The 26,428-nt window shown below is 35.2% G+C and overlaps 1 protein-coding gene across 2 annotated transcripts in view; it reads left to right on the top strand.

Moving 5' to 3' along the window:
- STX17 (syntaxin 17) overlaps positions 1-26,428 on the top strand; it is a 58,707-nt gene that overhangs the window by 17,778 nt on the left and 14,501 nt on the right. For both annotated transcript variants that reach the window (XM_047699050.1, XM_047699049.1), the window contains exon 4: positions 19,070-19,295. In XM_047699050.1, the coding sequence (XP_047555006.1) occupies positions 19,070-19,295 (226 nt within the window). The remainder of the gene's footprint in view (positions 1-19,069; positions 19,296-26,428) is intronic.

A 26,428-nucleotide genomic window follows, 5' to 3' on the forward strand; every position in this document is an offset into this window, starting at 1 on the left:
CTTTGAAGAAACTTACCTAAATGTGAATTCATAAAAAGTTAAATAAAATATTTAAATAATAGTTTAAGGCTTTAGTAATAAAAGAAGTAAGTCAACATACAATTTTCAAATATATTATAGAGACCAGTAAGTGATATAGTTCCAGCTGGCTAGATGCTGGATAAAGGAAGTGTTATCCTCATTTTTTAGATAAAAGAAGGATGAATAACAAAGAAACGTAGTGTATTAACTGCACAAGGCCTTAATAAGTGGTAATGCAGGAATCTAATCTGGAATTAATATTAACTTAGTGAGTACTGCACTTAATACCTATATGTTAGTCCTCATTAGATACATGTTGAGTAAATAAATGGAGACTTTTTTCTCCTTTGAGTTTTACTGCTTTTGGTATTTCAGTTAGTATTTTTAAGCTATATATAATATATATATTTTCTTTTTGGTGCCTTTTGGTGTTGAAATAAGTGTAAAGTTGTTATACTACTATCAATATACAACTACTACCTTAGTGTAGTTAGGTAATACAAGAACAGTCCAGATTTATTGTAATTAAGCAGTTATGACTCTGGAGCCTTTAATAATAAATGATATGTCTAGAATGTGTTTACTCTAAGTTGTTTAAATGTTTACTAGTGGACTTGTGCTCTGTTTGTAAGGAAGTCAAGTTATTATGATACCAAATGTTTTTGGCAGTACACAATTTGCTCACAAAATTACATGTTGTAAAAACACATTAGGAATCCTTAATTCAATATTTAACACAAGTAAATATATGCATAGCCACTCTTTTAATCATTAAATACATAATTAACTTTTTTTTCAGAATTTTAATTAACTCAGAATAATTACTTTCTACAATTATCAGTAAAGATAAGTATATGTTTAAACATATTTTTTAATCTTTAGACAGAAACTTCAGGGTATTTCTGGAAGAAGGAGGAAAAGCCAAAACTAGTTATTAAATTTTGTTATAGAACTAAAGAGAGAGATATATAACCTTGATTATAAAAAGTTTGGCCATAGTTCACAGTTTACTGTTTGTATCCTATAAGCTTGCTAATTACTGAGTTAGTGTAGTTTCTTGTTTCTGAACTTACTTCATTGACTATCTAACTTGCAGATATAATAACTTGCAGATATTGTAAATTTTCAAAACTTGGCATGTCAGCCTTTCTGACCTGATTATTAAAAGAGCAGAAACATTTTAACTTTTGCTATGTTCTAAATACTATTCTAGACCCTGGGGGATATAGTCATGAGCAAAACAAAATTCTTATTGTCATTGAACTTATATTCTGGGGATGGCGAGTGGAAAAAGCAGAGACAGATAATTTTTTAACAAATAAATATATAATGGGACATGTGGATGGCTCAGTTGGTTCAGCTTCTGCCTTTGGCTAAGGTCATGATCCTAGAGTCCTGGGACCAAGCCCCATGTCGGACTCCCTACTCAGCAGGGGGTCTGCTCCTCCCTCTCTCTCTGCCACTCCCCTGCTTATACTGTCTCTCTCTCTCTATCAAATAAATAAAACCTTTTAGACATATAATATTTAGATGGTTATAAGTGCCATGAAGTAAAAGTAAAGCTGGTTAAAGGGAACAAAAAAATCACAGAAGGTGATGAATGTTCTCATATACACAGTGTTTGCGAAAGGTTTCTGATGACATTTAAGCAGAGACTTGAAGGAAGTTAGGGAATCAAGTGGGAAGACTGAGGGGAGAGGATGCAGTGGCATATTCAAGGGGTAGTAAGGAGGTTAGTGTGGCTGGTGTGAGCAAGGAGGATATAGGAGAAGTAAGGGCAATCACCTGGATCTGATGATGGACGACCTGGCAGATTGTGGTAATTTGAAGTTGGGTAGAGAGTCTTTGAAGTTTGGGTAGAGAAGGACCTGAGTGGATGATGAACTGATATGACTTTAAAAGATCACCTTGACTATTATGAAAAGGATAAATTCTAAGGAAGCAAGGATGGAAATAAGAATACTAGTTAGGTAGCTAATGTAATAATCAGGATATTGTGGGTTTACTTTTTAAAGATCTTTTTTTATTTTAGAGAGAGCACACTTAAGTGAGGGGGGGGCAGGGAGAGGGACAAGCAGACTCTACACTGAGATGGAACCCCCAGTGGAGCTCTGTGTTTATAACCTGAGCTGAAATCAAGAGTTGGCTGCTTAACCAACTGGGTTACCCAGGTGCACCTGGGTTTACCTTTTAGAAAAATGCAGATACACAGATGTATAGACAATTTTGTGTAGAATGTCAGGGTTGTAATATGTTAGATTTTTATCTACTTTCTTTGTAGCCCTGGTAAATGATTCTGAACTTACACGCTTGGCAGAGGAATAAAGAACTAACCCTGACATCAACCTAACTGATGAAGTAACTTTTTGACAAATTTTTCATATACACACTTCAAATATACAAAATATGGCAAATAGTAAAAATAATGTAACAGTTATGTTCTCATCACCCAACTTTGATATCACCCAAAATACTGATATTTTGTCGCAGTTTCTTCCTTTTTAAAAAATTTAATTACAAATATTATTTTTTAGAGGAGGGAGGGGAAGAGGGAGAGGGAGCGAGAGAGTCTTAAGCAGACTCTGCTCAGCAGGGAGCTTAATGTGGAACTTTATCACACAGCCCTGGGATCACCACCTGAGCAGAAATCAAGTCTGATGCTTCACTGATGAGCCACCTGGGCATTCCTTCCCCTTTTTTTTTTTTTTTTCCATAAGAAAACTTTACAAATACCATTGAAATCCCTTGTGTACCTTTTCTTGATTCTATTTACCTTGTTCCTACCTTCATCTGAAAAAAATCTTTTCTGCTGATTTAAATATTTATCATTTCTTTTTTAAAAAAATTATTATTATTATTATTATTATTATTATTTTAAGTAAGCTCTGTTCCCAATGTGGGGTCCAAACTCACAAACCTGGGATCAAGAGCTGCACACTCTACTGACTGAGCCAGCCAGGCACCAAGTATTTATCATTTCTGTGCATTTAACTCTTTACAAATAATAAATGATATCGTTTTGCATTTTTCTGTCTTTTTTTTTCCAAACAACTTTCTTAAGGTGTAATTGACATAAAGTGCACAATTTGATAATTTTTGACATGTGTATACCATGAGACCATCACTACAGTCAAGATAATTAATATATCCATCGCCCCAAAAAGTTCCTTCACACCTCATTGTACTGTCTTCTGGCTTCTCCCACCCACATTCCTGTGCACCAGTTCCCATTCTCTACTCTCCGTGTACATGTGCACACACACACACCCAAGCAACCACTGTATGGTAGTTTGGATTTCCTAGAATTTTATATAATAGAATCATGAAATAAGCACTTCTATGATCTGGCTTCTTTCACTCTGCATGCATATTTTGGGTGTATTCGTGTTATAGTGTGTATCAGTATTCATTCCTTTTCATTGTTGGGTAGGTATTCTATTGTATAAATATACCATGGCTTGTTCATCTATTTCTCTGTGATGGTCATTTGGGTTGTTTTCAGTTTGGGGTTATTAAAAATAAAGCTGCTATGTGGGGCGCCTGGGTGGCTCAGTGGGTTAAGCCTCTGCTTTCATCTCAGGTCATGATCTCAGGGTCCTGGGATCGAGCCCCACATGGGGCTCTCTGCTCAGCGGGGAGCCTGCTTCTCCCTCTCTCTCTGCCTGCCTCTCTGCCTACTTGTGATCTCCCTCTGTCAAATAAATAAAATCTTTAAAAAAATAATAAAAATAAAGCTGCTATGAACATTTGAGTAAAGGACTTTGTATGGACACAGGATTTCATTTCTCTTGGATAAATACTTGTGAATGGAATGGCAGGATCATGTAGTTGTTATTCCTTAATTATGTAAGAAACTGCCAAGCTGTTTTATGAAATGATCATACCATTTTACATTCCTACCAGTTCTTCATATCCTTGTCAACATTTGATATGCTTAGTCTTTTTTTTTTTTAAGATTTTATTTATTTGAGAGAGAAGGTGAGCAAGAGAGCACAAACAGAGGAGCAGAGGGAGAGGTAGAGGGAGATACAGACTCCCCGCTGAGAGGGTAGCCCAACTTGTGGCTCAGCGCCAAGACCCTGAGATCATAACCTGAGCCAAAGAGAGATGCTTAACCAACTTAGCCACCCTGGTGCCCCAATATGGTTAGTCTTACTAATTTTATCCATTCTGTAGGCCTGTAGTGGTATCTTATTGTGATTTTAATTTTTGATTAATGATGTTTCTGTTTTATTTTGAATTGAGTATTTTTTATTTTATGTATCTCCTTGCCTTGTAAGCTGTAACTTTTTGTGTTGTTATTTTAGTGGTCACTGTAAGGTTTATAATATACATTTTATTACAGTTTATCTTTTAAGTCATACACTATTTCACATATGTTTAAGAAACTTAAAATATACTTCTCTTTCTCCCCTCAGTCTTTGTGCTATTGTTGTTGTATTTTTACTTATACATATGTTATGTACTTCATAATGTTTAAACTCTCAATTATCTTTTTCAAGTGATATAGATATTAAGGGGGGAAAATCTTACATATTGTGTTATTTCCATTTCTGGTGTGCTTGATGCCTTTGTGTAAACCCATATTTCCATCTGGTATAATTTTCCTTTTGCCTGAAAGATTTCTTTTAACATTTTTTGGAACACAGTTATACCAGTGATGAATTCCTTGATCTTTTGTATATCTGCAAAGCCTTTATTTGGCCTTTGTTTTTAAAAGGAATTTTGCTCTTTATAGAATTCTGCATTGACTTTTTTTTTTCTTCCAGTACTTTAAATGTGTTTTCAACTTTTCCACTTGGGTTTTTTCCAGTGAGAAATCTGTTTCATTCTTATCTTTATTCTCTGTGTGTAATATGTCTTTATTTTCTGGCCGCTTTTACAATTTTCCCTTTTTTGCTGGCTTCGAGTACTTTGATTATGATGAACCTTGGTGGCATTTTCTTCACATTTCTTGTGCTTTCAATTTGTAGAACATCTCGGATCTCTAGGTTTATAGTTGCATCAAATTTGAAAATTGGGGGCATTATTTCTTTGAATATTTTTCTGTCCCTTCCCATCTCTCCTCTCCTTCAGAGATTCCCAATTACATGCGTGTTAGACTGCTTGAAGTTATCTTACAACTCACTGATGCACTTTTCAATTTTTTGGATTCTTCCTTCTCTTTGTGGTTAATTTTGGGTGTTTTATTTCTAAGTCTTCATGTTTACTAGTCTTAGCAGCAGCAGCATCCAATCTGCTGTTAATACACTCAAGGCATTTTTCTTCACACATATTGTAGTTTTCCATTCTAGAATTTGATTTGGGCACCTCTTTCTCTTTTTATTAAGTAGACTCTACATTCAACATGGGGCTTGAACTGAGGACCCTGATATCAAGAGTCAAATGCTTTACCACCTGAGTCACCCAGGTGCCCTGATTTGGGTATTTTTATAACTTCCATGTCTCTACTTAATTTTTTAAACATATCTATGTCAGTTGTAGGCCAGTTTCAATCAAGTGATTATTCTCCTTATTATGGGTCATACTTTCCTATTTCTTTGTATGTATAGTAATCTTTGGAAAGCCTTTGCTAGTTTTGTTTGTTTGTTTTTTGTTTTTTGAGTTTTTGGTGTTTTTGTTTTGTTTTTGTTTTTGTTTTGAGTGCTAGGTATTTTCATGTTCCTATAAATCTTCTTGAGCTTCGTTCTGGAATACAGTGAAGATACTTGGAAGCAGTTTGATTCTTTCAGGTCTTAATTTTATGATTTATTAGCCTTGATTGAAACAGTCCCCAGTATTGCAATAAAATCTTTCTGAGTTCTATACCCAATGCCCTGGGAATTTAAAGTTTTTAGCTGGTGGGAACAGACACTGTTTAAAGATTTGAGTGAGTACTAAGCATTGTTCCTTCTAACCTTTTGGGATGATTTTTTTTCTTCCAGCCTCAGGTAGTTTTCTCACATGCATGTTCTAGTTAGTTCTCTGCTAAATACTTGAAGGTTATCCCTCTGCATATCTGGAGGGTTCTCATTCTGTGCAGCTCTCTCCTCTCCAGTACTTTAGTACTCTGTTCTGCAGAAGCAGAGGTCTTCTATTATTATGTTTTGAAACTGCAAGTGGAATAAGTTTAACAGTTTTCTTCTCTGGGATAAGAAAACATAAGCATTCAGATAGATTTGGAGATCAAATTTTGAAAGAAAGTAAGTGGAAAAGTTGGAACCTGTTACTACTATAATGTTACTACTATAATAATTTACTGAAGAATATTTACCCAGTTATAGAAGAAACTTGATCAGCCTAGTCTCTGTAGCAGTGGTGATACAGGACTTGTTGAGAACGCAGATTTCTGTGACCCGTCTTAGAGATTCTGAGATAGTAGATTTCAGACCACATTTAGAAAGATACTGCTCCTGGAGTACCTGGGTGGCTCAGCCCGTTAACCATCTGGATTTTTTTTTTTGGCTCAGGTCATGAACTTGGGGTCATGAGATCTAGCTTGGAGTTGGGCTCTGCGCTCAGTGCTCAGTGCAGTCTGCTTGAGATTTCTTCCCTCTTCCTCTGCGCCTCCCTGCACTTGTGCATGCAAATGGTCTCTCAAATAAATAAAATCTTAAAAGAAAAAAAAAAAAGGAAAGGTGATGGTCTACACAGAGTCTATCCCAGTTCTATAGGCAATGAAAATAAGAAAATAAGATCAGCCTTGGAATTTATAGGAATAAAACATGACTTTCATAATTTTACCACAAGAAATGTAGGAAAGAGCTATGTATTTTTAATTTTTTAAATTTTTTAGGAGAATTTAAAAGGGAGAAACAGTAGAAAAGAGAGGGGATGAGGAGGGAGAAGGGAAATGTGAGGATCATAAACAGAAATTAGAGAACAGAAGAAGAGATTAGAGAGAGTCAGGGCCAGGTAAGGAATGGAAGAGAAGATAGACTAGATTCCAAAAATGAATGCTATTAGAAGATAAATTATTTTAGATTATTTTGCTGAGCTTCAGTTGAATTTAAATTTTAAGTTTGCCTCGAAATATTTATGAGCTGATTAATCAGGATTTAGGGGTTTTGACCCCCTACTCTGATTGGCATGGTACTATAGAACCTCAGGAAGGAAATTAAAATTAAATATATTGTAGGACACACCCTTGTTTTATGTACCTCTAAGAAAGAAAAGTGCTGCCAGTTAAGAATGGCCCATTTTTTTTTAACATCTATTTTAAGATGCAGTTCCAATTCTAACATCCAAAAGAAGTTAGAATGTGGGAAAGATACTGTGTCCTAAAATTGATAAAAATACATTATTTAGAAAACTTCTACCCTTGTACTCTACCTGTCTTTACCCAACTTGGCCTATTTAACATCTTCTGTTTTCCTAATATTCTTCATGAAGCCTATCTAGATTATGAAAGTAAGATATTTCAAGTTTCCTTTGAGCATGTTTCTTATGCCCCTTTGAGTTTTGAATATTTCTCTTTAATAGAGAATTAAAAGTGGTATAGGAGTTTGGTAGTTCTTACTCTGCATCATCTGTTAACATTATACCATCTGCCCCAAGCAGTAGACCTATTCCTCCTTTCTTGTTCTTGCTCTACATGTATTTTTTCCATTCTTTTTATTGTTCTTAACATTTTTCTTCAGCCTCCGCTCATTCTGGGCTTTTACTTACACGAATCTCCTTGTTTCACACCACTCTTTTGTATTCATCCTTGTTCACATGCCTTCCTTTTTTTTTTTTTTTAAAACAAATCTCTTAAAATTCTAAACTTGCATATCATACACAACCACATTGGATTCTTCAGATGCCCTTTCTTTTCTTATCAGATTAATTTTTTTGTTTATAGTTTCAGAATTTCACCTTTTAGAAACTATCTTTCTCTTTCAAAAGAAGATCTTCCTATCACAGTAAAATTTCTATGGCATCACACAGCTGTTTTCTCCAGAAAAATGTGATTCACTTCCCTAAAGTATTAGTGTTTTTATTATTCCCTTTTTAACTATTAAGAACTCCAAGATGGCATGGTTGCTTTTTTTCATGGGTTTCATTTCTACTTCACTATTTTATGCTTATAAGTCAGAATTAATTCCAAAAACATGGTTCCTTTCATTATTTCTTCCAGCTAATGAAAGATGAAATGTTTCATATGCCTAGTGACTTACTTTACGCATTCCTAGGGAACAAATCTAGTTGCATTCTTGAGAGTTGGTGATCTCTGTTGTTGGACTACTGCTTTGCCCCTTTAAATGGAAAATAATTAAGAAAGCATTCATTCATTAACCATGTTTATTGAATCAAACCATGTATCAGGGATCAAATACAGTCTTGAGGACATAATGGTAAAGAAATTAGGCATAAGTCTCTTGTCCCTACAACCTCACAATTTAGTCAAATGAATGAATTAATATCTTTTATCCAACAAGGTAGTAGGTAATATACTTCCACAATGAGATTGATATTCATTTTTACCCCTACCCAAATGCTTTCGTATTTGTTTCTATCTTAGCTTAATTGAACATACAGGTTGATATAATATTCTTTTCTAAAAATGTAATTAACACTTTTTACTGTGAAATATAACATATGTGCTATAAATACATATAGCATAAATACACACCTAAACAAATTATTATCCTGGGAACACTCATGTAACTACTACTCAGATCAAGAAATAGAAAATTGCCCCCATCCTGTAAACCCTATCACCTCTTTCCTATAACAACTGCTTTTCTCTCCCCCAAAATAATCACTGTCTTGATTTATATGGTAATTGCTTCTTAGTATTTCTGAGTATAGTTTATTTTCTTAGTATAGTTTTACCACTAAATGTGTCATTAGCTATAGATTAATATAGTCTGGTTTTGACGTTATGTAAATTGAAATAAATAATATGTCTTTTTTGTCTGGGTTGAGACATAAAACAGTACTGTATGGTCCAGTATATGGTCCATTGTATGAATTTAACATAGCATATGGTAAACATTTACTAGATATATTGATGGTCATTTGAGTTATTTTTAGCTTTTTTAAATTTTGTTTTCAGTTTCTATTACAGGTAATATTAACATTCTTGTATATTTTTATTGATATACATGTGCATTCATTGGTATACGTGTACTTACCTTTCTCTTAAATGTATTCCTAGGACAGGAATCGCTGGTTCATTAGGCATCCTTATTTTCAACTATAGTATAATGACAAACTATTTCCCAAAATAGTTGTACTAATTTTACAATCCTTCCAGGGATGAATGTGAGTTTCTGTGGTCTCCATATCCACACCAATATTTTGTAAAGTCAAACTTCAATTTTAGGTGTTCTGGTGGGTAACTAATTCTGGTTTAATTTACCTTTACCAGACTATTAGTGAGATTGAGTAACTCTTTGGTTTTGTTTGTTTGTTTGTTTTTTAATATAGATTTACTTATTTGAGAGAGAGCATGCATGAGCAGGAGGAGGGGCAGAGAGAAAGGGGTGGGGAGAGAGAGAGAGAGAAGCAGACTCCCTGCTGAATGGGAACCTTCTCGCCCACATTTCTACAGGTTTTGACTTTTTCTTATCTATAAGAGTTCTTTATTCTGTCTGTGACCCCTTTTTCAGTGTATGTGTTACAGTTATCTTCTTTCACTCAGTGATTAACCTTTTCACTGTCTTTGATGTATCCCTTGATGACTAGAAGTTCATTTGATTTTTTTAAAAGATTTTATTTATTTATTTGACAGAGACAGCAAGAGAGGGAACACAAGCAGGGGGAGTTGGAGAGGGACAAGCAAGCTTCCCGCTGAGCAGGGAGCCCGATGCAGGGCTCGATCCCAGGACGGTGGGATCGTGACCTCAGCCGAAGGCAGGCGCTTAACGACTGAACCACCCAGGTGCCCTAGAAGTTCATTTAATTTAGTATAGTCAAGATTATCAGTTTTTTCTTGGTGCTTTTTGTGCTACATTTAAGAGGTATTTCCTATCCTTACGTCATAAATATATTCTGTTGTTTTGCCTTTCACATTTAGGTCTATAATCCATCTGGTTAATTATTGCATATGGTGTGAAGTAATGTGTCCAGTTTAATTTTTTTTTCCCATGTGAATATCCAAATGACCACGTACTCTTTTGTGGAAAGATCATGGTTCCCTGAAGTGCCACCTTTGTTGTAAATTCAGTGCATATATGCTTGGGTTGTTTCTCAGCTATCTGTCTCATTGGTGTATTTGTCTATTCTTGCACTAATACCACACTATCTTAATTACTATGGCTTTATAATTAGTTAATATCTAATAGAGGAAGTTTTTATTAATCTTCTTCAAAGTTAGTATCAGCCCTCTATGTGCAGTTGCAAATACGTTTTGGAATCAGCTTGCCAAGTTCCACCAAAACAAAGAACCTTTTTCAAATTTATTCTAATTTATTGAATCTATATATTCAAACCCATGTTGTTATGGGTCAGCTCTACATGGTTTATCATTTTATCCTTTTACTTCTAACTATCTTTATGTTTTATTTATTTTTTTTAAAGATTTTATTTATTTATTTGACAGAGAGAGGCACACTGAGAGAGGGAACACAAGCAGGGGGAGAAGCAGAGGGAGAGGGAGAAGCAGGCTTCCCGCCGAGCAGGGAGCCCAATGTGGGGCTCAGTCCTAGGACCCTGTGATCATGACCTAAGCCTAAGGCAGATGCTTAATGACTGAGCCACCCAGGCACCCGTATATTTATCTTTTAGATGTATTTCTTGAGTTTTATATTTTTTCCAGTCTAAAAGTTTTTATCTTTCAACTGGAATATTTATCCCATTTATGTTTAATATGATTGTCAATGTATTTAAGTTTAGATATTACACTCTTTTACCTGCTTTCTACTTCTTCCACATATTCTTTATTCTTTTTCATATCCATTTTCACTTTCTTGTATTTTTTTTTAATTGATCCAACTGTTTTCAGTTAGTTTTGGAATTACATACTCTTAGAAATTACAACATACATCAATCCATAAACAAGACAGATTATACAGGTACCTTGGAATATTTTCGTTGTATATGTGTCCCCCAAAGTAAATGTTAATTTTAATGCTATTTTTATGTATTTTAATCATACACATATATTTAAAATATATTACTATTATTGTTTTAGTATAGTTACTGGTCATATAGATTTATCCATACTTTTTTTTTTTTTTTTACTTTTTTTTTAATGTTATTCATTTCTTTATGCATCTCCTCTTTATATCTGGGATTAATTATTATTCTTTCTGAAGGATACTTTTAGATTTACTGTGTATTTGCTGGAGACAAATTCCCTCAGGTTTTGTTTATCTTCATTTTACCTACCAAAGGATATTTTGCTGGGTATTAAAATTTAGGTTTACAATAATTTTTTCTCCATACTTTGTATCATTCTGTTCTCTTCTGACCTTTATTGTTGCTTGGAAGTCATGTTATAGTCTTACTGTTCTTTTTCTGGTCTTTATTATGGTCTTCTGGGTGTGGCCCTGCTTTTTTTGTCATTGTTCGAGGTTTATTGGTGTTTTTGTTGGTATGACCTTTGGGTAGTTGGTTACACTGCTTATATATGGATTTTTCTTTTTACATTATATGGCAATGTATGCTGTTCTTAACATATAGTACACAAAATAAGATCCTTTATAACAGTTATAATCATACATGTAATGTTGGATTTATATATTGGATCACAGAATGTGAGTGATTAGAGAGAAAAAGTTAGGCTAGGCATGTTGGATGAAGAAACCAGAAGTTATGTAACATAGAAAAAACATATCTAGTTTGAAGGGTAACTGTAGCATATACAACATTGGCAGGGGTGCCCCTGAGATGGGTAGGCCTTTTTACAAGAAATTGTATTGCCTCTAGTTCCTTTTTGAGCTCCTTGTGAGAGATCTTTTCCTCTCTCTTTTCTTTTTTTCCCTTTTTGGCTGTATGTTTTTATTTACTCTTCTCGGGATTTGCCAGTCTTCTTGAATCTGTGGATTGATGTCTTTTCTTAGTCATTATCTATTCAAATTTATTTTGTATCCTTTTCTTCTAGGGTTCTAAATATATGTATATTTTATTCTTTTTTAATTATATCCTACGTCTTTTACCTCTCTCCTATATCTTTTAACTTTGTTTCTTTTTTACATAGTTTCTTCATATCTAATTTTCAGTTTACTAAGTCTTGAGTTGGTCTAATGTGCAGCTGAATATTTATTTGACATGGAGAACGTGTGTGTGCACAGCAGGGGGAGGAGAATGGCAGGAAGAGGGAAAAGCAGGCTTCCCACTGAGCAGAGAACCTGAAATGGGGTTGATCCAAGGGTCCAGGGATGGTGACCTGAGCTAAAGGCAGATGCTTAATTGATTGAGCCACACAGGGGCCCTGTAGCTAAACTCTAATTAAATTTTTTCTTTTGTGTACTTATTTATTTTTTTTTTAAGATTTATTTATTTGGAGAGAGAAAGACTAACAGTGGGGGGAGGGGCAGAGGGAGAGAATCTTCCAGCAGACTCCCCACTGAGCGTGGAGCCTAATGCAGGGCTCAATCAACCCATGAGATCATGACCTGAGCCTAAACTAAGATCAGATGCCTAACTGACTGAGCCATCCAGGTGCCCCTGTATACTCTATTTTTTAACAAATTATTTTTATTAACATGTATTATTTTCCCCAGGGGTACAAGTCTGTGAATCATCAGGCTTACACATTTTATAGCACTCATTATAACACATACCCTCCTCAGTGTCCACAACCCAACCACCCTCTCCCTAGCCCCCCACCAACCAGCGACCCTCAGTTTGTTTGTGAGATTATGAGTCTCTTATTGTTTGTCTCCTTCCCAATACCATCTCTATTTTTAGATGATAGAATATTCATTCTTTTTAAAAATCTGTACTTTACTTTTTATAGTTTCCAGTGTTTGCTGAATTTCCAAGCCTGATTTTTATATCTTTTGATAAAATAACCACAGTTTTTTAGGCTACATTTGCTATTATGCATATCAAATATCCCTTGGATGTTTCTGTTGTCTGTTGTTTCTGCTGTTCTTCATCTTGTATATGCTCTCCTGTGCTTGATTATCTTTGGCGGGCATTATATTTGAAAACTTACTTAGAGAGATTTTTTTGAGGATAGGGATAATGTTATTTTCCTCTAGAGAGGATTTCATTTACTCCCTCTAAGCTCCTGGGGTACTAATTTTCCACAATTATCTTTATACAGTTTCAGGGATTAAAGTTTTTATGCATTACCCAAAGACGAAGCCAAACTGTAGTTCATGCGAAGGCTGATTTATTTCAGGATTACTTGGGCTCTTGGGGTACAGCTCTTTCGGATCCCAGCTCAAAGCACCATAGTGGTTATATTTAGCAGGCCCTAGCATTGAGTATTTTACCCAGAAATTTATGAGGCTTTCAGACACTCTGGTAAGCAAATACTTCCAAGCAAATGTGGCCTTGAGTTTATGACTCACCTCTGGATTTTCACCTTTGTCTAATTCTTGGCCTACAAATTTCTTACTATCTTGTTTGCTTTTTGATGCCTTTGAATTTTGTCTCTTTATGATTTGTCTTATTGTCGGCTTTTTAATTAATCATTGGTGGGAGGGTTAGTTTGAATTATCTACCTTGCTGTACCCTGAGGCAGAAACACCTACTTTATGTTTTTCACATATGTTTCTTTTATTTTGGAGAGATTCCATAGCTGTGCTGTCCAATATGGTACCTCTTAGTTACATGTAATTGTTGAACACTTAAAATGTGGCTAGTTTGGGGCACCTGAGTGGCTTATTCTGTTAAATGTCTGGGTCTTGATCTCAGAGTCATGAATTCAAGCCCCACATTAAAAAATTGTGACTAGTTTGAAATGTGCTGTGAATGTACAATATTTAATAATTTTACGTTAGTTACATGTTTAAATGATATTTTGGATGTATTGGGTTAAATAAAATATTAAAATTCGCTTCACCTTTTTACTTTTTAATGTGACTATTAGAAAATCTGAAACTATGGGGGCTCCTGGGTGGCTCAGTGGGTTAAAGCCTCTGCCTTTCGGCTCGGGTCATGATCCCAGGGTCCTGGGATCGAACCCCGCATCGGGCTCTCTGCTCAGCGGGGAGTCTGCTTCCTCCTCTCTCTCTGCCTGCCTCTCTGCCTACTTGTGATTTCTGTCTGTCAAATAAATAAATAAAATTTAAAAAAAATCTGAAACTATGCATATGCCTTGCATTTGTGGTTTGCATTATATTTCTGTTGGGTAGTATAGCTATATAGAAAAATTGTTGAGAACATATGCTCTGTAGCCTGGATTTAACTCCTGGCTGTACTTTTTTGCTAGAAGTATAATTCTAGGCTTTTTAAAAAAATGTCTTGCTTTAATTTTCTCTTCTGTAAAATGAGGATAAAATAAAGGTAAAATAAGACAGAAAAGGTAAATACATAGTACAATGGACAACTTACAGTTTTAATAAAAATATAGCCATTATTTGTGCTTTTGATACTATAGTATCAGATTTTATAGTTCAGTGGGTGTTTTCTTTCTTTCTCTTAGTATTTTCCTCTCCACCCTTAGTAATAGAATTCTGGACACCATAGTTTGATGGGGGACATAAATTTATGTGCAAATTGTATAAAATAGGAAGAATATGTCATAGGCAAATGTTCATTAGCTGCAGAAACTTAAATGCTTCTCCAAGATAATACTGCCTAAAATATTTCTATGTACTATGTGACAGCTGTTGAACCAAGTTTTACAACTATAGTTCAGAAAGGAATTGTACAGCCAAGAGTTGGTGGTATGTTAGAAATAATACTGTTCCAGCACTTGAAAACTGGACACTAGACTTAATTCTACCACTGTGTTCATCTGGAGTCCATTTTCCCTCTTGTAAAATCATAAGGTTGGACTGGATGATAACATAGGCCTATATGTTCTGTGATTTTTCCATATTAGTGCTTGCATATCACATATTTTTAGTTTACAGTTATCCTTAGGTTTTTTTTTTTTTTTTTTTAAAGATTTTATTTATTTGTCAGGGAGAGAGAGCGAGCACAGGCGGACAGAATGGCAGGCAGAGGCAGAGGGAGAAGCAGGCTCCCCGCCAAGCAAGGAGCCCGATGTGGGACTCGATCCCAGGACGCTGGGATCATGACCTGAGCCGAAGGCAGCTGCTTAACCAACTGAGCCACCCAGGCGTCCCGTCACCCAGGCGTCCCTATCCTTAGGTTTTTTAGTTCACATAAGAGTGACAGATGATTAAAGGAAGTATAGAGTCATGGCAGGATAGAAGCACAACTTTTTTATTCACCCAGAACATCTTACAAAATGCACTAGGCTGTAGCTAAACTCTTCTTTCCAGAATTGTTTTTGATTTTACTAGAATAAAATGGGTCTTTTGATTATATTAAGGAAATATATATATATATATATATATAAACATATGAGTATATGAATGAATGTATATGAACATATATATTATTGAACATATATATGAACACATGTATATATGAATTATGGTTATAGTTTAATGGGAAGGTAGCTGGACTTTTGAGAATACCTGGGTTTTCATAAAAATCCTAGAAGAGAGCAGCACAGGCAGTAATTTTTCTGACATTGATCATAGCAACATTCTTCTAGATAGATCTCCTGAGGGAAGGGAAATAAACTGTTGGGACTACATCAAAATAAAAACCTTCTGCACAGTAAAGGAAACAGTCAACAAAACTAAAAGGCAGCCTGCTGAATGCAAGAAGATATTTGCAAATGACATATCCAATAAAGGATTAGTATCCAAAATATAAAGAACTAATACAACTCAACACCCCCAAAACAGATAATCCAATTAAAAATGGGCAGAAGACATGAATAGACATTTCTTCAAAGAAGACATCCAGATGGCCAACAGACACATGAAAAGATACTCAACATCACTCATCATCAGGGAAATGCAAATCAAAACTACAATGAGATATCATCTCACACTTGTCAGAATGGCTAAAATCAAAACACAAGAAATAAGTGTTGGTGAGTTTATGGAGAAAAAGGAATCCTCTATGTACTGTTCGTAGGAATGCAAATTGATGCAGCCACTATGGAAAACAGGAGGTTCCTCAGAAAGTTAAAAATAGAACTACCCTACAGTCTAGTAATTGTATTACTGGTTATTTACCCCCAAAATACAAAAGCTCTAATTTAAAGAGATACGTGCACCCCTATGTTTATGGTGGTATTATTTAAAGTAGCCAAATTGGGGCGCCTGGGTGGCTCAGTGGGTTAAGCCGCTGCCTTCGGCTCAGGTCATGATCTCAGGGTCCTGGGATCGAGTCCCACATCGGGCTCTCTGCTCAGCAAGAAGCCTGCTTCCCTCTCTCTCTCTCTGCCTGCCTCTCCGTCTACTTGTGATCTCTCTCTGTCAAATAAATAAATAAAATCTTTAAAAAAAAAATAAAGTAGCCAAATTATGGAAGCAGGCCAGGTTCCCATGGATAGATGAATGGATAAAGAAGATGTCACACACACACACACACACACCAGAATATTTTTCAGCCATTAAAAAAAATGAAATATTGCCATGTGCAACACCAGGGATGGAGCCAGAGAGTATAATGCTAAGTGAAATCAGCCAGAGAAAGACAAATACCATACGATCTCACTGATATGTGGAATTTAAGAAACAAAACAAATGAGCAAAGGAAAAATGAGAAACCAAGAAACAGACTGTTAACTCTAGAGAACAAACTGATAGTTACCAGAGAGGAGGAAGGTAGGAGATGGGTAAAATTGGTGATGGGATTAAGGAGGGCACTTGTGATGAGCACTGGGTGTTGTATGGAATTGTTGAATCCCTGTATTGTACACCTGAAACTAATACCGTGCTGAATTAAAATGAAAACTTAATAAAAAAATACCCGGGTTTTAATTGAGCTTTGCTGCTAGGCAAAATTAAGTAAATCCTTAACAAGTTTTCTTTGTTCTGATTTTTCTGTAATGTAATAATGTGGAATGTAATAATACAGGATGTAACACCTCACCCAGAATAGGTACTTGAGAAATAAAAGAAATTAATACATTCTGTCCTGTCATACAGAATTTGCATTAGTACCTGTGAAAGTGAGATAGGGGAGAAGAATTAAAATATTATGTGAGAAATATTAAAATATATTCCTTTTTTTAAGATTTTACTTATTTGAGAGAGTGAGTGAGCGAGCGAGAGTAGGGGGAGGGGCAGAGGGAGAAGGAGAAGCGGACTCCTTGCTGAGGAGGGAGCCCGATGCGGGACTTGATCCCAGGACCCTGGGATTGTGACCTGAGCCAAAGGCAGACTCTCAACCAACCTAGCTACCCAGGTGCCTTAGAATATATTCTAAATTTTATGATAAATATTATAGAGATCATCATTTTTCGGAAGTATCATACTCATATCATTCTTGCAAGTTCTATTTCATTGTCAAAGAATAGTTGGTTTTTATGTTTTTCAAAGTATAGTCCATTGGAAAACATGGAAGGCTCCCCAGTTCATTCTGTGAAGCTAGCACAACCTTGAACTTGTTAAAGTGAATTTAAATCTGGTAAAGATAATATAGACACACACCATTCATGTATGCACACACAAGTATACACACATATAGACGGACGTGTGTTGAAAGTCCAAATAAATTATTAACTGATTGAATCAAAAAAATTACATGTGTTATCAGGAAGAGTTTATCTCAGGAATGTAAAGAGGGCATATTTTATGAAACCTACCCATAACTCATCAGCATATTAGAGGAAAATTGATGATTATGTCAGTAGATGATTCTAAAAAGAGTGAGAAATCACTTGATATAAATCTGACAGCTATACTCTGAAATGCAAATTGAAGCAACAGTGAGATAACATGTACTGGCAGTATGTGGGGAAATGGGCACTCATACTTCAGTGGTAGCATGAATTGTTACTTAGAAAAAACTGACAATAGCTATTGAAATAAGAATGCACATGATCTGGGCGCCTGGGTGGCTCAGTGGGTTAAGCCTCTGCCTTCGGCTCAGGTCATGATCTCAGGGTCCTGAGGTCAAGTGCCGCATTGGGCTCTCTGCTTGGCAGGGAGCCTGCTTCCTCCCCTCTCTCTCTGCCTGCCTCTCTGCCTACTTGTGATTTCTCTCTGTCAAATAAATAAATAAAATCTTAAAAAAAAATGCACACGATCCTTTGAGTACTCTCACTTTTGGGAATCATTTTTACAAAATGTAGTATATAGCATATACTATAATACTAATATATATATACAATTATGGTGTATCAGGATATATTCAAGGACTTCTGTTTTGGAAACAACATGAATGACTGTTGATCATTTGCAGGGGTCATTGAATAAATAATTTTACATCTGTACCATGGAATATGGTACATTTTTTTTTTTTAAGATTTTATTTTTTTATTTGACAGAGATCACAAGTAGGCAGAGAGGCAGGCAGAGAGAGAGGAGGAAGCAGGTTTCCCGCTGAGCAGAGAGCCCGATGCAGGGCTCGATCCCAGGACCCCAGGATCATGACCCGAGCCGAAGGCAGAGTCTTTAACCCACTGAGCCACCCAGGCGCCCCTGGTACATTCTTAAATCAAGAAGAATATCCATGATGATACTGTCATATTATTGGGGTGAGGAATAACAAATTATATAGATTATTACAATGTAGTCCATTTTTTTGTAAAAAGAAGGAAAGTCTATATGTGTTAATGTTTTCATGAGCAGTGGGAAATGTGTGGAAGGGACTGGATTAAGAGAGAAAGTTGTATTCGTGAAGGGGGAAATCATTTTTTCTTCATATGTCTACAGCATCTGATTTATTATGAAGAGTATCCGTTACCTTTGTAATAATCACATTTAATGAAGGAAAAAAATGCTAAATAAATTCAAAGCATGAAGATATGAGTTCTTAAGCTCTGGTTGGCTAGAGACATGAAAAATAGAACAATGTTATGTATACCTTCTGTTGTAGAGAATACTTGAAATCATTTCCATTCATGACCATTATCATAGGTTACCTCTGAAAATGAAGGTATTTTAGATTAACAGATGGTGGCTTTTATGATTTTTTTTTTCTTTTATAGCAACTCCGTTCCAATATCCGAGAAATGGAGAAACTTTGTTTGAAAGTCCGAAAGGATGACCTGGTACTTCTGAAGAGAATGATAGATCCTGTTAAAGAAGAAGCATCAGCAGCAACAGCAGAATTTCTTCAACTCCATCTGGAATCTGTAGAAGAACTTAAGAAACAGTTTAATGATGAAGAAACTTTATTACAGCCTTCTTTGACCAGATCCATGACTGTTGGTGGTAATGTACTAAGTCTTATTCTTTGATCATAGTAATGCAGTTCATTAAAGTTTACTATCTTATATAGCTCCTGCAGATACATAAGTTTCCATAGATCATGTTCTTTTTCAGTTTGTTGAGTTCTTGGACCTGGAGTGTGCCTCGGTATGCATACCCTAAAAGTTTTGTAGGATAAAAATTTTGAAGCTATGCTCTATAGAGTGGAACTTCTAGACTTCAAGTGCCTATTTGTCTATGTATTAAAAATAAAAGTTGGGGCACCTGGGTGGCTCAGTGGGTTAGGCCTCTGCCTTTGGCTCAGGTCGTGGTCTCGGGGTCCTGGGATCGAGCCCCACATCGGGCTGTCTGCTCACGGAGAGCCTGCTTCCCGCTCTCTCTCTGCCTGCCTCTCTGCCTACTTGTGATCTCTCTCTCTCTCTGTCAAATAAATAAATAAAATCTTAAAAAAAAAAAAGTTAAAATATTCCCTAAGGAGAACGTCATTCTTGATTTCAGAGCATGCCCCCTTCATGTCCAGGAACAGGAGTAGCCTAATCAGGCATGCCTCTTTCTTTGGCATTCTGATTTTCTTTCATAGGGTATGTTAGATCCACAAGCTCAGTTTTCTGAATTTAACTGAGAACACTAAAAAATATGTATCTGCATTGGGGGTCATGCTATCAGCTTTTATGAAGTGATACTCTAAGAAACAGTCCAGCAAAACTTGTCATTATATTTTTTTAAGGATGTAATTGATCATTGTTAATTATATTATAGTAATGCTTTTATAAGGAACCCTGAAAAAAATTCTTAGTTTAATATATAATAGTACTTGAAAGCATTTGTCTTTTTTTTAATCCTGTGGGTATTGGATGGCTTAACTGATAAGGTTTCTCTACTTGAGTTATTTACTGGAATGCTGACATCTGAATATTTTTAACTACCAAAAGCCAAAGTTTTTAACTGTCCTGGCTTTATTTTATCATTGCTATGCTCATATTTCCTTTTTTGTTTCTCTTTTAATTTATGTGATCTTGTTAACATTTTATATATGTTCTAAGATGCTTTAATCTTAATGGTAAAGGTGGGGTATAAATATAAATTAGAATCCGAGAGATGTTATACCTGTCCAGTTTTCATCTTTTTTATTTATGTAGGAGGCTCCATTCCCTGTCTCCAAAACCAGATCATTTTTAAACATTTTATTTTGCTGCTTATGATCCAGTAATGTATAGGGAACTTGAAATTTAAAAAATTAGGGGAAACAGGCCATCATCCACAGTTTCTTGGTAATCTTGCTTTTCTTGTATCCTTAGTACCTAGCACATAGTATATAGTGCTTGGTACATAGTGGACCATATGTAAATGTTTCATAAATGTGAATGAATAAATATCTTTTTAGAGACAGTTTTGTAATTTCAGATGCACTATACTCACTACACTCTATGGATAACCAGTACCTGAAGTGTTTTGCAGAGAAGGAGATGTTAGCACTCAGCCCCTCAGTTGAAGAATATTTGGGAAGATTGCTTTTGATAGTTTGTAGTTACTGTTTACATTATTCTGTCCATGTATATTTACCACCACCATATATTGATTAGGATAAATGTTGCTCATATTACTTAGTGTGAACTGATACTTAATGTGCAAGTATAGAGAAGCAGCTGTCCTGCTTAATCACCTGGACGTTGTGACAGTGTCTAATCACCTAGACTCCTTAATTACCTAGACATTGTAACAGTTGTGATGGTGGTAACAGCAGTGAAAATAGGCTGGAATTTCTGGAGTTGCTGACATCAAGTCTCTCTTGCTATTTAGTTTTGAATTGCCCATCACCAGCAATTCCCTAGCCAAACAAAAATTTTGAGTTCTGAGAGTTTCTCACAATATAATACTATTCTAAAACTTGCTTTAATTTGCATTTTTTTATTGCATTGAGTTTCTGCCAGTAGGACTGTTTGGGCTCAACAAACTTGGGTGTATATATCATCAGAGGAACTGGGTGATTATTAGAAGAAGGCAGTTGAACAGTTTGCTGGCAATTAAATTTCTCTGTAGGAAGCTGACTGGTGTTAAAATATATGGTGTTATATATTTATGTATATATGTATACACACACACATATACACACACATATATAATATATATAAAATCAATATTTGAGGAAGCACGTATAGAGAGAACATGAAAAAGATTGAAGCAGAGCTAGAGGATGAAGGAGATGAAATGAAGAGATTCATTTTCCAACTCTTGATTCTCAAATTTTTCAATTTCAGATTAGCTAATCAACATCAGATTAGCTGAAGACCTAATAATCACTTACCCCTGGGAGAAACTACAGGATTAAATCTCTGTAGCTAGTGCTGACTTGATTGAGACAGTCATTTTATTTATAAAATACCTAAGTTACACCTAAAACAATGTATAGAATTTAAAATTCCAAATGGTATACTGGTGAAATCGTGCTTTGATTTTGAATCCATTGTGAACATTAAGTAGTTAAAATGAACGTCTCACTGAGTGCCTGAGCATTTCACCAAATGTGAGAGTTTCTACTAGGTTGCCTTAAATCCAAAAATAATATTAACAAATAATTGAGAGGATTGGAAAGAAAAAAACAAAGCAACTAATTTACATAAGATGTTAACAGTGGGGTGGGAAGTGAGTTTGCGGCATGGGTGTTCTACTAGTTGTGGACTCTTTTTTGTCATTCTACGTGTTTTTATCCTGTGCTTTCTGGTTTTTCTTTGTTTTTGCTTTAGGTACTCATTATAGTAGTGACAGCCTATACAGAAAAAAATGTGTTTGATTTGCATAGAAGTTAAGTGCCTTAAAATACTTCTTCCTTTAAAAATTCAATCTGATTCTAAATAAATTGGTTGGAAATATCAGCAGAGATTCAGGAGCAATGTTGCCACATTTCCATGAGTGAGATCAAAATACAAAAATAGTTTTTCATTTACAGATAGAAATAACAAGTAGAATAGGACGTTTTATGTTCTGGGGAGAGTAAAGGAAGCTTATTAAGTTTCGGGGGAAGCTGTGATGATTTTGCTGCTGCTTTTGTCCAGATTCTGAGAGTTCCTAAAGCAAATCTTCTCTGCCAATCTTGCTTGATCTGAGAAACTCCCTTCTGTCTCACTTGTGTGTCTGGTTTCATTTTTAGCATATTGCTTCCAACCAAGAGAAGTGATGAACCTACAAATTTGATTTGTATTTAGAAAGGTATATCAAGTCATATAGAGTGAATCAGTGCTTCTCTCCATCTTTGTCTTTCTTACTCCCCATCCAACACATAACAGTTCACAGAATCTTATTACATTTTAAACAAATATTCACAAAAGAAAAGAATCCAATCTTAAAACCGTTGGGAACTTCAGATCATGTATTGAATTTGATGAAATATCAGATTTTATCACAGGTATATATACATGTAGTGAACAGTTTTGTGAAGAACGTGGATAGTTTTGTATATTATTCAGAAGATACGTTTTCTGTTGGTTTTAATTTTCTTAAAAATCCTCTTTTGCGGCTAAGTCAAGCCATGATTTACAAGTCATTTTATTTTGATAGATAGGTTGGTATAGATGATCAAGAGATTAATTTCACTATTTTTAAGCTGTCAGAATATGAAAAATTCAGGAAATGCCTTTGAATTAATTTAGACTTATAATGAAACTTTTCCTAACATTGAAGTTTAATGGAAATTTCCTACATGTTGTGTTATAATTCTTAGTTAGAATCATTGCCTTTCATGAAATACAGAGAGAAAGACAAAGAAAGAATGTTTGCATGTATGGAGACAAAGAAAAAGTCTTAGATCTGTGTTATTAGCTTCAACTAAAAATATCTTCATGTTTATATGAGTTTGTAGTCAATAATAAGGTCTTAAAACTAGAATTTGAAAAACAGTGGGAAGTGATATATCTATTCTTCATGCCCTTTACACTTGGAGTTGTTTGCATTTGGATGGAACTATCTTAGATGATTTCATCATATAAAACAATAGCAATTTGACTTCTGTGCACAGGGTGTGTTCTTCATCCTTCTTTCCTGCAGCTATAATCTGTCTCAGTGTTTTCCCTCATTGTGTCTGTAGCAGTTCCTAAAAGTTCAAAGTCAGTGGATGTTCACTGAGGTAGTGATTTCTAATATAAGCTAGAATAAATGAATTATGGAAGTTGGAGAAATTAAAGGGTTTCTTTCTTAATTGTTAGTTATGCCTCAAATTGATTAGTGATATTCAGAGTTGTAAGTTTACAGCAGGATTTTCCATGGAATAGAACAGATTTCTTTGTTCTAAGACTTCATTTGAACTAAGATGCATATGCAGTTTGGTTTCAAATGAGACGTAAATGACTTAAACACTTTTACCGGGGGGAATCTTTTATGTTTGCTTAAAATGCCAAACATTTCCCACCCCTTCTTCATTCTTTTAGATAAAGAATTTATTTATGACAATCTCCCCTCATTTTGTTGTATACCCTGGGATACTTCATTTAAATCCTCTGTAATAGTATAAAGGCTATGGCTTATAAAAATCCTTTAAGTGGATGTTGTAATTATAAAGTTCTGCTTTACATTTGGTCTGTTAATGATAAAATTATCATTATTCATCATCCTCTTAAAGATGTTGGGGTTATTACAATAGAAATATTAAGTATAAGCAGTCTTAGAATAATTCATTTATCTTGACTGATGTGAAAATGAAAGTATCTTCACGTGATAAGTTAGAACATAAGGTAAGTAACTCTTTTAAACATTTGTAAAAAATCAGAGAGCTTTTAAAATATTGGATACTTGCCATAATGTAATGTAAAACTTACTCTAATGTTTTTGCTCTTCCTTTAAGATAAGGAAATGTATTCAGATAAGCTAAATTTCAAAATTAAAAGAACACTATCAATTCTGATAAGCCTACAAAATATTTCTTTAGTTAATTGATTATACCCTTCCTAAACAATTCAAGGAGATTCTTTTCCTCGAGAAGTAAAAACATTCGTAAGTTTCAAAAGTAAAATAGCAATGCAATTTTATAGAATATGCTAGGATGAAAAAAATTGAGAAGATGAACTTGAGTTATGACTTTTAATAGATCAGGTGTTACACATCATTATATCATGTCCTTGCATGTAACACTTTAGTATCTCTGGACTGTCAGCCAGATAAAGTCCAAAGTTTTTAACTAGTCTACAGTAAGGACCCTCCTAACCATCTGTGTAATGTTCTGTGTTTGTAACTTTGTGTCTTTTACTTTATTCTTTGACAAGACCAACCTGCTGATTTTATGTTAAGTTTTATTTTTTCTTCTCTGAGGGCCTTATTTATGCCGGTCTCTCTGTGTAGAATTTATATTCCTGTTTTCCTCATCTCATAAGATCACCTTTTCTGGGGAACCTGGGTGGCTCAGTCGTTGGGCATCTGCCTTCGAAGGGCTCAGGTCATGATCCCAGGGTCCTGGGATTGAGCCCCACATCGGGTTCCCTGCTCAGCAAAAAGCCTGCTTCTCCCTCTCCCACTCCCCCTGCTTGTGTTCGCTCTCACTGTGTCTCTCTCTGTCAAATAAATGAATAAAAGCTTTAAAAAAAAATCACCTTTTTAAGGAAGCTGTCTCGTAAACTGCACACCACACCAAGCTGGGTCAGATACCTTCCCAATTAGACTCTTACTGTTTTAGGATTGTCTCTATGTATGTCCGACTCTTCTAGAATATAAGTTCCTTGAGAATATCTCTTTTGTATTATTCATTTTCTCATCTCTGGTACCCAACACAATATGTAACAGGTGCCAGATAATATTAAAGTGGTAGGTATTTTGAGCTTGAAGTAAGGGTACAAAAGGAATTAGACTTTCCGATGTCTTCTTTCCATTTCCAGTGCCACTGTCCTAGAGCAGACCATCATCATTTTGCACTGGACATACTGCAAAGCTTCCTGACTGGTTTTTCACTCTGTGATTTTTTTTTAATTTCTTTTTTACCTTTCAACTTCATCCTTGATCTGTTCTTCACACTATAGCTATGGTTCCCTTTCTAAATCTAAAATCTGATTATAGCACCCTCCAGCTTCCCAGTAGTGTCCAACTCCTTTTAATAGTTCTCTATTGATCTTAGAGAAAAACAAAATTCTTCAGCATAGTTTATAATACCATGAATAATGTCACCTTTGATTTCCTGAAAAGCTCAGTCTTTGCTTTTCTCTTTCATAGTCTGTATTTCGTTTGAATTCTTTCCAGTTCCCAAACCTATGCACATATTATTTCCCCTGACCTGAATACTCTCTGCTTTTTCCCTCCATCTTTGCCCCCAGTTCACCTATGTAATTGCTGTTCATCCTCAGGCTTCTGCTTCAAAACCTCCAACTACTCTCCCCTCCCCAAGTCTAGGTTAAATACCTCTCTTCTGTACTGATATAGTGTTCCATATTTACTCATATCATAGTTGTTATCAGGCTATTCTGAACTTGCCTGTTAATATAGTATATTGTACATAATATGGTAAATTCCATTAATAATAGTAGCAATAGCAATAGTTAGTTATTATAGTAGTAACTATTAAGCCACTTATACTCAATTTTTAAGCCAGCCACAGTGCAAAATAAATACTTATCACCTTATTTTATTCTTTTTTAAAAGTTTTATTTATTCATTTAAGTAATGTCTGCACCCAACATGGAGATCAAACTCACAACCCCAAGATCAAGAATCACATGTTCTTCCAACTGAGCCAGCCAGGTGCCCCTTTCACCTTATTTTTTAAAAAATGAGGAAAATTAGCTAGTCATTAGCTAAGTCAGGATTCTAACCCAGGTCTTTCTGACTAGGCCCATGCTCTTAACCATTGTACTATGTTGACTCCCTATAGCTACTTTTGTGGTTTACCATTGTGTCTGTGCTACCTGAGTACACTGATTGGCATTTAGTGGTCATTCAGTCCATATCAGTTTGATGAATGAATGGTTGGTAAAACCAATACAAGGAAATAAAGACTTGAAGATGGGTTTGGAGTGTAAATTAAATCATTATCATACCAGTTTTACTGAGGAAGGCCTTAGGGGGTTGATGACTTTTTTAAAACTCAGGAAAGAAATAGAAGTAATGGAGAAATGGGCTAGAAAAATGCTTCTTAGAAGAAAGATGTACAAAAAGATCCACAC

The sequence above is a fragment of the Lutra lutra genome, chromosome 13 (assembly GCF_902655055.1).
Source record: "Lutra lutra chromosome 13, mLutLut1.2, whole genome shotgun sequence".
Taxonomy (NCBI): Eukaryota; Metazoa; Chordata; class Mammalia; order Carnivora; family Mustelidae; genus Lutra; species Lutra lutra.